General features: G+C 35.8%; 1 protein-coding gene across 3 annotated transcripts in view; it reads right to left on the bottom strand.

The window, feature by feature from the left end:
• Kifap3 (kinesin associated protein 3) overlaps positions 1-12,939 on the bottom strand; it is a 126,645-nt gene that overhangs the window by 93,234 nt on the left and 20,472 nt on the right. For all 3 annotated transcript variants that reach the window (XM_051186126.1, XM_051186124.1, XM_051186125.1), the window contains exons 4-8: positions 7,426-7,481; positions 6,782-6,923; positions 4,003-4,102; positions 2,378-2,502; positions 1,016-1,114 (exon numbers count right to left, since the gene is read on the bottom strand). In XM_051186126.1, coding sequence (XP_051042083.1) covers positions 1,016-1,114; positions 2,378-2,502; positions 4,003-4,102; positions 6,782-6,923; positions 7,426-7,481 — 522 coding nt within the window. The remainder of the gene's footprint in view (positions 1-1,015; positions 1,115-2,377; positions 2,503-4,002; positions 4,103-6,781; positions 6,924-7,425; positions 7,482-12,939) is intronic.

Below are 12,939 nucleotides of genomic sequence, written 5' to 3'. Positions count from 1 at the left end.
AGATAGCAATTGCTAAAACTGGAAAGATCCCCAATGACTATAAGCAAGAGAATACAGAGAATTACAATGAATAATTAAAAGGAAAAATTACTAATAAATCCAACAACATGGACATATCTTTATTCTGGCCAAACAAGTACATTTATACCTCTAAATACTATAGAAGAGGGGGGGGGAACAAAACTGAAGGAAAAGCAACACATATATAAGGAAGCTATGGGAGTGATATACATATTTACCTTGAATATGGTCTCAGTCCCATAACTATTTGCATACATTAAAATTTACCAATTTGTATTTTAATAGTATATAGTATACTATTTATAAATTATCTCTCAATAAAATTGTTTAAACATAAAACATTTGCATATTTTTGGTTAGAAATAGAGTTCACTATTTTACATGTTAAAAAATCAGCTCAGTATTTTAAAATTCTAACAACACAATTATTTTTAGAGATCTAATGTATTATGACTGATATGGTAACCAAGTTAGAAGTTACTATGTCTAGTCTTTTTAAACATTTTACATTGAAAAGGTGTCTTTTTCTGCAATAGGCTGAATTTAGCCACTCAACCTCAAATCTTTAAAACAAGTTGGGGGAGACATGGTGCAGCAGGAAGATGCCTGCCTAACTGTGCAGCCCTTGGTTCAGACCCTAACACTGCCATGCAAACAAAACAACTGGTTAGAAAAGCAAAATCTATCAGGAAATGAAAACTTATCCAGTACTAACATTTCCATGTACAAGTTCATCAAATAAGCAATGAAATAAACCAAATCCACTGACTATAAACCAGGACTTGAATACTCACTTAAAGGAATCATATTAGTCTAACTAAATCTTAAGACTGCATCTTAAGTGACTGCAAAACCATATAATACTAAAGTCTCTTACTACTTACTACTCAACAAATCTTATAAACAGGATTTATTCTTTATTAAATGAAAAATACTTTAAAAGTTTATATCAGTTTCCTAGTGTCAGGTCTCAGAAGTGTTTTGGAGCACGTACCTCTCAATAGCTGTTCCTGTTTTACCACAAGTCCCTGGTACTTCTTAAAGGTTTTATCATAATCCTTTCTCAACGTTTGATTTTCAAGGTCTTCATCAAGTAAAACTCAAGTTAAGGATTACCAGCATGAACTGAAGGGAAGAAAATCTACTGAAAACTTCTTTCAGAACAGTATATTATGTTTTATATGCAAAATATTACTTATTAAGACAGGGTTTCATTATATAACTCTGGCAGACCTGGAACTCACTATGTATACTAAGCTGGCCCCAAACAGAGATCCACATACCTCTGCCTCTGGAGTGTTAAAGACATGTGTGGTGACAAACTGGCTGCATCTTTATTCCCCATCCAACAGTTCAACAAGAATCTTAAATGCAGGACTGTGCATAATAGGACATGCTAGCCAAAGGTCTCATAATTTTCTTGGAGTCCTAGAATAATGAATTATTTGAACTTCACAAAGTACTTGCATTTTCAGTAATTACATGCAAATATCTTATGAAAATTGCCAATTCTATAACTTCTAGCAGACTGTAAGTGGGCCTATTAAAAAGATTACTTTCTTTACAGAAATTGATGTTGTTAAAAATAAAAGACTCTACTTCAGACAGACATCCAAAATATTCAAATATGCAGATTAAATCTAAAGCATTTTAACACCTTGTTCAGGTTAAAGATTTCAAGAGAAAGATATTCAAGCAAGGCAGTAGAGTTGCATGCCTTTAATCCCAGCACTCCAGGGAGACAGGCAGGCAGATATATGTGAGTTCAAGGCCAGTCTGTCTACAAAAAGCAAGTTCCTGGATGATCAGGCCTATACAAAGAAACCCTCACTCCAAAAATAAGAGAGAGAAGAGAGGAGAGGGGAGAAAAATGTAAGGGGAGGGAGAGAATGTTATGTTAAGACAGGTATAAATAGTCAAAGACTTTTGAGCTAGAATTAAACTATAAAGACAATATAAGTATCTTCAATTGAGATTACTGTAATGTTGAAAAGAACATCCTTACACTATATTCAGTATGAAAGACTTGGAAGCATATAAGCAGCAGTGGTGAGCCATGCTTCTCCAAACACAGGGGTCATGGAGGACACAATAGTGCAGTCACTTAAAGAATCTTTTATTTAATTATCCAGCAATGTGGCTGCCTTCATTCTTCTACCTCAATAACTAGTCATATATGAACAGACAAAGTATCTGTCAACTGTATTTATTCCAATCTCTGTCTTTACCTCTGACACATGCTTACATGATTTCTAAATAATGTGACAGGAATTAAAGACGGAAAGAACAAACCCACCCTACCCATCCAAAACATCTAATCATAGGCAGCAATAAAAAAATGGCACCTAAAGGATATCAGCTTTCTTCTTCTTTGAAAGTTCTTCTTGCCAAAGCTCATGTCTTTTTAACTCATGGTCAATGATATTCATACACAGGGCTCCAATTTTATAGTGAGTGATGAGTCCATGAAAATGAGAAAAGCTTCAAATAAGAGATTTTAATATACATTAAAAAGAATACATTTTGTTCATATAGGAGTTTTGGTTTTGGCCCAAATGTCATAAACCATATAAAACATAAGTTTGACACACATTTCAATGAATGAATATACCACAGTATAATAAGAAAATTTGAAATTGAAATTATGAGATTATCTTAAATATGTGTCAACATGCTACCTTCACCTTAAATGATTATTAAGTTTTCATGATTAATCACAATATTAACTACTAAGATATTTTCAGGATATGTTTTACTACAAAACTAATATTATGATAATGCTAGGTACTCATTTTATTCGTTGTACAAAGCTGATAAGAGAGAATAAACTAGCAACATATTAGTAATCAGGTTTTATATATATTTGCTAAACAATTTATTCAGGAAAATTTCTTTGCTAATGCTGGTTTATTATTAAAATATAATCGATTAGAAATCTCTATAAAATATTAATAACACCTTTATTAATATATACATGTAAACAGAATATATTCAACTATTCAAAGGATGAAATTTCATAATTTATAAGACACATGAATGGAATTAGAGGACATTATGTTAAAATAAGTCAAACAAAGAAGGGCAAATGTCATATTTCCTTATTCAGATATGTGGAAGGAAATCTGACTTCATATAAAGAGAGTAGACTAGAGACTTCTAGAAATTAGGAAAGGCTAAAACTAGGGAGAATAAAGGGGAGTTGGATAATAGGTACCAAAAACAACATACAGTCACATAGGAGGAATAAGTTCTAATTTTACAGTACATTAGGATGACTACTGTTAACAACAATTTATAATATATTTTAGAAAGAACTAGAAGAGAGGACTTCAAACATGCCCAATACAAAGAAATGTTGAGTGTTCATGTACTAGAAATGCCAACCACCCTGATTTAATCATTTACATATTATCACATATAATCAAACTATCAAACTGTGTCCCCTAAGTATGTACTAAATTGATAAAAATTGAAATACAGAAGCATGTGTATAATAAATATGTGTATATTTGCATGTCCCTAAGTATATATAAGTACAAGAATACTTTGTACCAGGCTTTTAACCCAACTATTTTAATTGAGTCATTTAATCCTAAAAACTACCAGAAAATTGTATGGCTATTAGTATGAAAATTTTACACAGGAATTGAGGTCCAGGGATATTAATACAATAGCTAAGAGTACATAGTGAGTAAGACATTGCATTCAAACTGAGATTATTTTCCTCCAGAGCCATAATATCACTCCAAACTATTATGCCAACTGGAGTGTTTATGAAGGTGTGTGTGCATGTATATGCATGTGCTCATACATGTGTATGTGTGCAGGAATAGGGGAGTGTAGACATAATGAAAGAATAAGAGTAAAATGACAGCCATAAGAAGCGGAGCATGGACAAATACACAAAAACGGAGAGATCCAATGGCTACACATTGGTACAGGCAGACAACAACAGAGATCGATTAGAATCTTTATACTTACCTAGAAAAGCAAAAGAAGATATAAATGATGTTTGTAGCTAACTCAACACTTTGTTTCCAGTCTTCTCTCAGGACTCTTGCTAGTGCACCAAGGGCAGTTTCTACAGAAAAGGAGACATGCGGATATGATCATTTGCCTCACCTTTGATATAAAGGGAGGTTGGTTTTAAATGTCTACTTATGAATAAGTAACAAAGCCTAGATGGAACTGGGACAAAAAAGTAGGATGTTTTTTTCCAATACAGAAAGCTAACTTAGAAGTATAATATAACTTTTATTCAAAACACCTTACATACAAGTGTATGCAGTAAAGAAATCAAATACAACTTAGAAAAATGTGACAGTAAGATCATCAAAAGCTGTCCATTTCCTGACTTGTTTCTTCTTGGAATCTTACTACTGTATTACTCTTATTTTCTTCTTTAACATCTGATTTACTCTGCTAAACTGCTAAAATATACCTAGAATATAAATGAGCAGTTTGGCCAACTTAGCTACATTAAGGTAAAAAATAAATAAATTTATGTGAAGAAATATTTACATATCATATACCAATAAACATAAAATAGAAGTTTCCAAAATAACTCCTTGCAAGTATATATGTATTTCTTCTAGAAGAAGATATATAATTAATTGATTAATGGATATTTGGAGATTTAAGTAAATATGCATGATGGGAGATGTTATTCTGTATATATTTCTCATACTGGTTAATGAATAAAGCACTGTTGGCCAATAGGAAAGGAAGATAGGAGGGACTAGGAGACAAGGAGGAAAAAGGAAGTAGCGAGGGGGAGTCAACATGGAGAGGCCGGGGAGATCAGATGCAGGCCCCATTCCCCGGTAAGACAAAAGCACGTGGAAATATTAGATTAACAGAAATGGGTTAATATTTAGATGGAGCTAGCCGATAAGAAACAAGTAACTGGCCAACAGCATTATATCAAATACAGAGTCTCTGTGTGTTAATTGGGGCTGTTGTGGCGGCGGGACAAGACCAGCGGTGGGCGGAAAACACTACTCCTTACATATGCGGTCAGTTTAAGTGAGTTATTACGAGGCTTTTTTTTTTTTTTGCATATTGCATAAGTATGTATTTGTGGTTCCTGTGTGTTTGCACATGTGTGAGCACACATACACAGAGGCCAGGGGCTGACACTAGGAGTCTTTCTCAATTGTTTGCCACCTTATTCCTTGAGGCATAGTTTCTCAGCTGAATGCAGAGCTCCATAGATGTTAACTGTGGCTAATTTGGTTGCTATGGGATTTTTATGTCTGCATTAGAATTACAAGTGGGATGGCACTCCCACAAAATAGTCATGTGAATGCTGGCCATCTGGTGCTGACCTCACCCACCCACCCACCTTGTGCCATAGAGAAAGACCTCACCCACCTTGTGCTACAGACACAGACCTCACCCAGCCTCTTCCCTCCTTAGACCTATATCTTTAGCTCCCAGTTAATGGAACCCATCCTTAGGAGAGCTGTCACATGCACTGCTGACCTCTATGCTATCTCAGCCAGAGACCACACTAAATTCTAGACCTTTTAGCTATAGAAACCACCCTCATGGTCACTTGTACCTGTAAAGGAACTTCTATGTAGACAAAGCTTAAGCTTTCTTGTTCATCTGGAATGGGAATAATTGTAGCCTGGAAACTTCTTACCAAATTGTATTGAGTGTTTTAAATATGCTGACAACAAACTACCTGGCATCAGACTCCCCAGGTTTGATCCAAGTTAATGAAGCCAATCCGAACTAAGTTTTTATTCTCAAATCTTCACAGATCACTGCTTGAACTGACACCTACAGGGCACCCTTAGCCATCTGCCTGTAACTCCACAGCTAGGAAGGTAGATCACTGGAGCAAGCTAACTAGCTAAACTAGTCATATCCTCAAGCCCTGGGCTCAACTGAGAGACAAATAATAAGGGACACAGTGATTGAGCAAGACTGTGCTTCCATCCCTGGGCCTCTACACACACATGTGAGAATGTACACTTCTACAAACAAGTGTGCTCATGTACTTGTGAATATGCATACAGATATGCATATACTCCCCCCACACATATGCAAGAAATATATCATTAGTATTATTATAGTATAAAGGAGTGAGGAAGGAAAAGAGTAAAAGGGTATATTGGAACACATTTCCACATACTGTTAAAATTAAGTAGGTTGTATGTAATTGATCAAGATTGTGTAAAAATGTCAATTGTAATCTCTAATATAATTACTCAGAAAAACATAATTGTAGATAATTAGCTTAAAATTGTAAACTAGAAAACATCCAGTATAGAAGAAAACAGGAATAGAGTAAAAAAAAAGGTTAAAAATCATGATAAAAATTTTTATAATTTAAAAATATAGAAACGTGCTAAAAGTTTTGTCATTCAAAGAAAATACAAAATGACAAAACTACCTTATAAGCAATACATCATGTTAAATAGACTAAACACATGGATTCAAGGACTTATGGTGAGCTAGTCATGTGCTAATTCCAAAATACTCTTGACATTCAAAAACACAAGCAGGGTGAAAATAAGAGTGGAAGATAGACCTACCATGGAAAGAAAGAAGGATAGGAAGATAAGTAATAGATTGAAAACATTCCTAATATATAGAAGAAAGAAGAAAATTCAGAATATAAGTATTTAAGATCCGAAAACATGTATATGAGCATTTGTATACATAAAATGTTTAAGATCTAAATATAAACTTCAAGGGTAGGTTTATTTAACATAATTTTCTATTTTTAATATTTACAAAGAGAATTCACCATTTAATAGTAGTTCTTCCAAGTTATCAGGATTTCGAGCCAGCTGTAGGATCAAGGCAGATCCCCGAACCTTGTCTGGAATATCTTCATATAACAGCTCAATGTACTCATCCATGTCATTAATGTTGGCCACTTCGTCAATCTGAAACACAGGCAGGAAGCACTCAGCAGCTCTGACAGGCTGCATCACTGTCAGATGAATGATATTTTGTGATCAATAATTACTTACAAACAATTCCCAAAAAATGGATAATAGCCTTCTTTTATGTGGATGGAAATTTTAGGCCTTTATGTACTAAAATGCCAATATTAAACCATAAGTACAATAAAATGGAACATATATAAACTCAATGCATTTTAAATGTAATACAGTTATTTGCACCCACTATAAAAGATTAAATATTTTAAATTTTATTTTGAAATGTCCAAGCTATTTTACCACTTATTTTATAAAACTGAAATGTGTCAAAAAGCACTACCAATAACTTTTGTTTTTATTAAGCATTGATTGTTCTGCCTTTTAAAGGTTTCTCTAAATTGAGACATTTAAAATTTCACATCTGAACATGGCCATGTGCATTACTGAATGTAAAGGTGATGTCTGTAGTGTTTTGTATAATAGATCAGAATTCATACAGGCTTACCTCCATCCCTTCAAAAGGAGGTGGATCTTTAGGCTTGCTTGATTTTTCTTTTTTTTCTGTAAAAAAGATAAAATAGAAAAGAAAAGAAAAACCTGAGAATTAGGTCTTAAGGGTTCAAGAGTAATTATTTTATTAGTCGAGATTAATGTTACCTAAGCTAGGGTATAAAACTAAATATTTGATGCAATGTTTTCAGTATATAAAATATTGGCATATAAAAACCCTGCAAAACCTTCTCAAGTTCCAGCCCAGCCCTCGTCCTCTTCCACCAGCTATTGGCCAGAGGTGAGTCTGGGCCCAATTGGGGCTGCCTGTCCCCTACAACCTCTTTTCCTCCCTCCCCCGCCTGAACTCCCTGGATTGGCCCCTGATCCTGCTGCTCCTGTCTCTGGTCCCCATCCAGAGCACCCTTGGAGCTCTGATACACCCCCACCCATCCCCACCTCCAGCCTACCCCCCCCACCCTGTGCCCTACCGCACCTACAGTCCTGCCACTCTGGTTGAGCACTGGGACAGAGGGTGGAGACAACAGTCCACCCTACTTCGGAGACTTCTTGGAGCAACTCCGAACAAAGGAGACATGACTATCCACGTGGGACCATCTGTAATTTCCACCTGCTTGGTCTCTGACCCCGCCTCCAGTCCTCTGGAGTCCCCTCCCAGAGATCCGCCTATCTCTGTGGGTCCACTCAGAGTTCCTGCAGGCAAGATCCTTGACCCCCAAATCCGGGCCCCTGCCAAAGAACGAGGTCTCAGCAGGAGAGTGCCAGTTTCCAGTGAGATCCCACTACCCTGCAAAACCTTCTCAAGTTCCAGCTCAGCCCTCGTCCTCTTCTGCCAGCTATTGGCCAGAGCTATTGGCCAGAGCTATTGGCCAGAGGACCACTGTGAGTACCTGCTGGCATCTTCTTCTGGATCCTCATCCTTGACCCCATCCCTGGATCCCTGTCTGCGGAGAAACCTCCTAGAGAGCTTGGACCACACAGAGCTACAGATATTGAATCTCAGATCCACATAAGCCCATCAGGGAAGTACCATAGAGAGAGGGAAGAGACACCACCAACACCTACTGGAAGAAACTATGGGAAGAAGGCAATACAAGAGAACACCTAACAACAGAAAGACAAACATGACACCACCAGAATCTAGGGAATCTACACCAACTAGAATGGAACACAACAACAAAGCAGAGGAAGCAGAAGGGTACGACTTGAAAATCACCATCATAAAAATGATAGAGGCCCTCAAAGAAGATGTGAGAAAATCCCTTAAAGAAATGGAGGGAAAAACAAACAAAAAAGTGGAAGAAATGAACAAATTCCTTAAAGAAAGTACAGAAAGCCAAGAAAAAACAATTAACCAGGTGAAGGAAACGGTTCAAGACTTGAAAACTGAAATTGAGAAAATAAAGGCAACACAAGCGGAAGGAAGGCTGGAAATTGAAAAGCTGGGCAAAAAATCGGAAACCACAGACACAAGCATAACCAATAGAATTCAAGAGATGGAAGAGAGAATCTCAGGCACAGAAGATAAACTAGAAGAAATAGATTCATCGACCAAAGAAAATCATAAATCCAACAAATCCTTAACACAAAACATCCAGGAAATGTGGGACACCATGAAAAGGCCAAACCTAAGAATAATAGGCATAGACAAAGGTGAGGAAGCCCAGCTCAAAGGTGCCGAAAACATATTCAACAAAAATCATCGAGGAAAACTTTCCAAATCTGAAGAAGGACATGCCCATGAAAGTACAAAGAAGCATACCGAACCCCAAATAGGCTGGACCAAAGAAAAAAGACCCCTCGACATATAATAATCAAAACACCTAGCATACAGAATAAAGAAAGAATATTAAGAGCAGCGAAGGAAAAAGGACAGGTACCATATAAAGGCAGACCTATCAAAATTACACCTGACTTCTCCATGGAAACCCTCAAGGCCAGAAGGTCCTGGATAGATGTTCTACAAGTATTAAGAGAACACGGATGCCAGCCTAGGCTACTATATCCAGCAAAACTCTCAATCAGTATAGATGGAGAGAACAAGATATTTAATGACAAAACCAGATTTTCCCAATATGTATCTACAAATCCAGCCCTACAGAAAGTATTGGAAGGAAAACTCCAACCCAAGGAAGAACAAGTTACTGGGGAAAAGGATTTCTATTTTTGTTTCCACAGAAAATGAAAAGATGTGGATTCCTTCCAGACTAATGTGGTTTGATCACGCCAGACCGCCTGAAACAGAGTACAAGCTGATCCTACATTCAAAAGAGCTGCACAAAACAGCCCTACAGACTACAGCTAGGATATCTGAATCTTCTTCGAATCCCCCAAGACAGCGCCCTTTACCAGCAGGAAGTAGTTTGGAAAGAACGACGCCCAAATTCCCAAATATTGTGTATAAATGTTTGTTTTCATTTAATTGGACTTTGTTATATAAAATTAAATAAATAAAAAAATAAATAAAAAAAAATAGATATAGTTTTAAGGAAACACCAAAATATTTTAATAATTTTCTTCAGGATGTATTACAAATAATTTCAGGAATACATATACATTTAATATTTAAAATATTCACTAAATTAAGTATTTGTATTCAAAAGTTCTATATAAAATAATTCAAAGTTATATTTTAACTGAAATTTGACACAACTGTGAAGGTCAAGTGATTCATTTTGTCTACACCCTGCCCTACATAAAGCTACTCTTAAGAATAATAACATAAAATATTTTCATGACTTGCCATTTAAAACATCCTAGAATCAAATAAGCAGTATTTTCCCATTTGTACACACAGTAAAGCATGTAGTTGTGTGGCCTCTTTATCTCCCAATGTTAAATGTAGATGACATTTCTTAGTTCCATACTTGATAAAGAAATAAAGTAACATATGAGCATGTAGTAAAGAAACAAAGAAATGATCATGCTGGAAGTCAAAAGAGAAGCAAATGAGAATGGCGCAACAGCAGAAATAGATTGGGGGAGAGTATTGGCACTTGTCTGTCCTTGAAGGAACCATGAATACAAGCAAGAGGACTTTTTGCAAAGGTGGATCATTGGTCTATATAAGGCGATGATGAGGTCCAAAGGGCAAAGAAGTGAGGGAACTAAGTATGAAAGAGGAATTCAGATATTACAGCTTTAAGTCAAGGAGGCAAAACCCAAAAGCTGATCCAAACCTAGAGGGTGTCAGAGGTTCCTGGTTTGGTACTGAAAGCAACATGGTGTACACAGGCCAACAATGTTAGAACAGGATCTTGGTAGATTTCATTTAAAAAAATTGAAACTTAATGTTTCAACTTACGTGTAAATAATTTAATTTTAGTAATTTTCATTTTCCACATGTTTCTAAATGACAATAACAAAGTATTTCATATTTTCACCACATTTTATGAAGCTCAGGAAACAGCCGGGATAATTTCCCACTGAATTTTAAGTATCATTTTTCACAGCACTCAATTGTATGGTATTGTTCGTGAATTAAAGTGCAATACAAATAAGTACAGAATGAGGTCCACAATGTCCTTAGGAATAACAAGGTTCTTCCAGGGAGGGGCAGATTGTGAGGTTTTCTTCATTTAAGATAAATGTTCATGTCAATTCAGTTTCAGTTATTTGTGGTACCATCATACAGATTAACTCACAATTATTATATAATTATGTACAATTTGTTTTTCAATTCTTATATCCAGTGTAATATATTCTAATGAAAATGAAATTGAAGTTATTTTTAGCTTTCAATTAGTTGACCCAGTGTTACTTATAATTGCAAGCCACATTACTTTCTTGCCAGCAATTTTAAATCATGTAAGTGTGCTTTAATCACATGCTATGATTTTAATGTCAAGTCACTTCCTTTGTCTTTAAAACTTTCTTTTGTTTGGCTCATTTTCCTATTGTCACCTTTTGTGCATATGCATAATATTTTTATACTTTCTTTTTTGAGTAAAATCTTCTGCATTGATTTCATATCCCTGTCTTCTGTGATCATCTATATGAAGCCTTCATAATCTTGGCAAATGATTTAACTATAAAAATAAATAATGCTGAATATGTAGAATGATATCTAGGCTATTTCCTTGAGTGCAGGTTTCTACTACTCCTCCCCCTTGGTCATACTGTGATGCTGTTTTCCATTGCAGTTTTTTTTCTTTTCATGATGCCTTTGTTTTCAAATGTACTGTGTATCTCACAAAGCTGTGGTGTTTAATTCTACAATCGATATATACCATCCTTAAGTACCTGTGGTATACTTTCTGTATCTGAGCTTTGAAATAAAATCTTATCTTTTTAAAAAATAAAAAAAAAAAAACAAAAAAATTAACTATTTGTTCTAAGGATGCTATCAAGGAGAACATAAATTAATAAAATCTATGACTACATTTATATTTCATTTACAATGGGAATAGGTAAGTCAATATGACAAAGAAAATAATCTAAGTAATAGAAAAACAATACTTAACTTTCTATAGAAAAACAAAAGATCCAGGATAGCCAAAACAACCTGTGCAATAAAGGAACTTCAGGAGGCATCACCAGCCCTGACTTTAAGCTCTACTATAGAGCTATAGTCCTTAAAACAGCGGTATTGGCACAAAAATAGACAGGTAGACCAATGTCATGGAATTGAAAATCCTGATAGTAACACACATACATAGGAACACCTGATTTTTGACAAAGCAGCTAATATTATACAATGGAAAAAAGAAAGCATCTTAAACAACTGCTGCTGGCATAGCTAGATGCTGGCTTATAGAAGACTGCAGATAGATCCGTGTCTATCGCCATGCACAAACCTTAAGTGCAAATGGATCAAAGACCTCAACATAAATCCAGCCACATTGAACCTCTTAAAAGAGAAAGTGTGAGGTACCCTTGAAAAAATTGGTACAGGAGACTGCTTGCACAGAGACTGAGACTGACAATTAATAAATGGGACATCCTCAAACTGAGAAGCTTCTGTAAGCAAGGAACACAGTCAACAAGACAAAATGGCAGCCCACAGAGTGGATAAAGGTCTTTACCAACCCCATGTCTGACAGAGGCCTCATCTCCAAAATATACAAATAACTCAAGAAACTAGTCACCAAAATACCAAATAATTAAATTAAAAAGTGGGATATAGAACTGAATAGAGAAGTCTCAAAAGAGGATTCCAAAATGGCTGAAAGACACTTAAGAAAGTACTCAGCATCCTTAGCCATCAAGACAAACCAAATCAAGGTAACTCTGAGATACTATCTTATTCCTGCCAGAATGGCTAAAATCAGAAACACCAATGACAGTTTATGCTGGAGAGGATATGGAGAAAGGGGAACACTCCTCCACTGCTGGTGGGAGTGCAAACTTGTACAGCCATTTTGGAGATCAGTATGGCGGTTCCTCAGGAAAATGGGAATCAGTCTACCACAGGTCCCAGCAATCCCCCTCTTAGGCATATACCCAAATGATCCACATCCATGCAATAAAGACATCTGTTCAACTATGTTCATAGCAGCATTATTTGTAA

This window comes from Phodopus roborovskii, unplaced genomic scaffold (genome assembly GCF_943737965.1).
Source record: "Phodopus roborovskii unplaced genomic scaffold, PHOROB, whole genome shotgun sequence".
NCBI classification, from domain to species: Eukaryota; Metazoa; Chordata; class Mammalia; order Rodentia; family Cricetidae; genus Phodopus; species Phodopus roborovskii.
The sequence above is the reverse complement of the archived record's forward strand: the minus strand, read 5'-3'. Positions and strand labels throughout refer to the sequence as shown.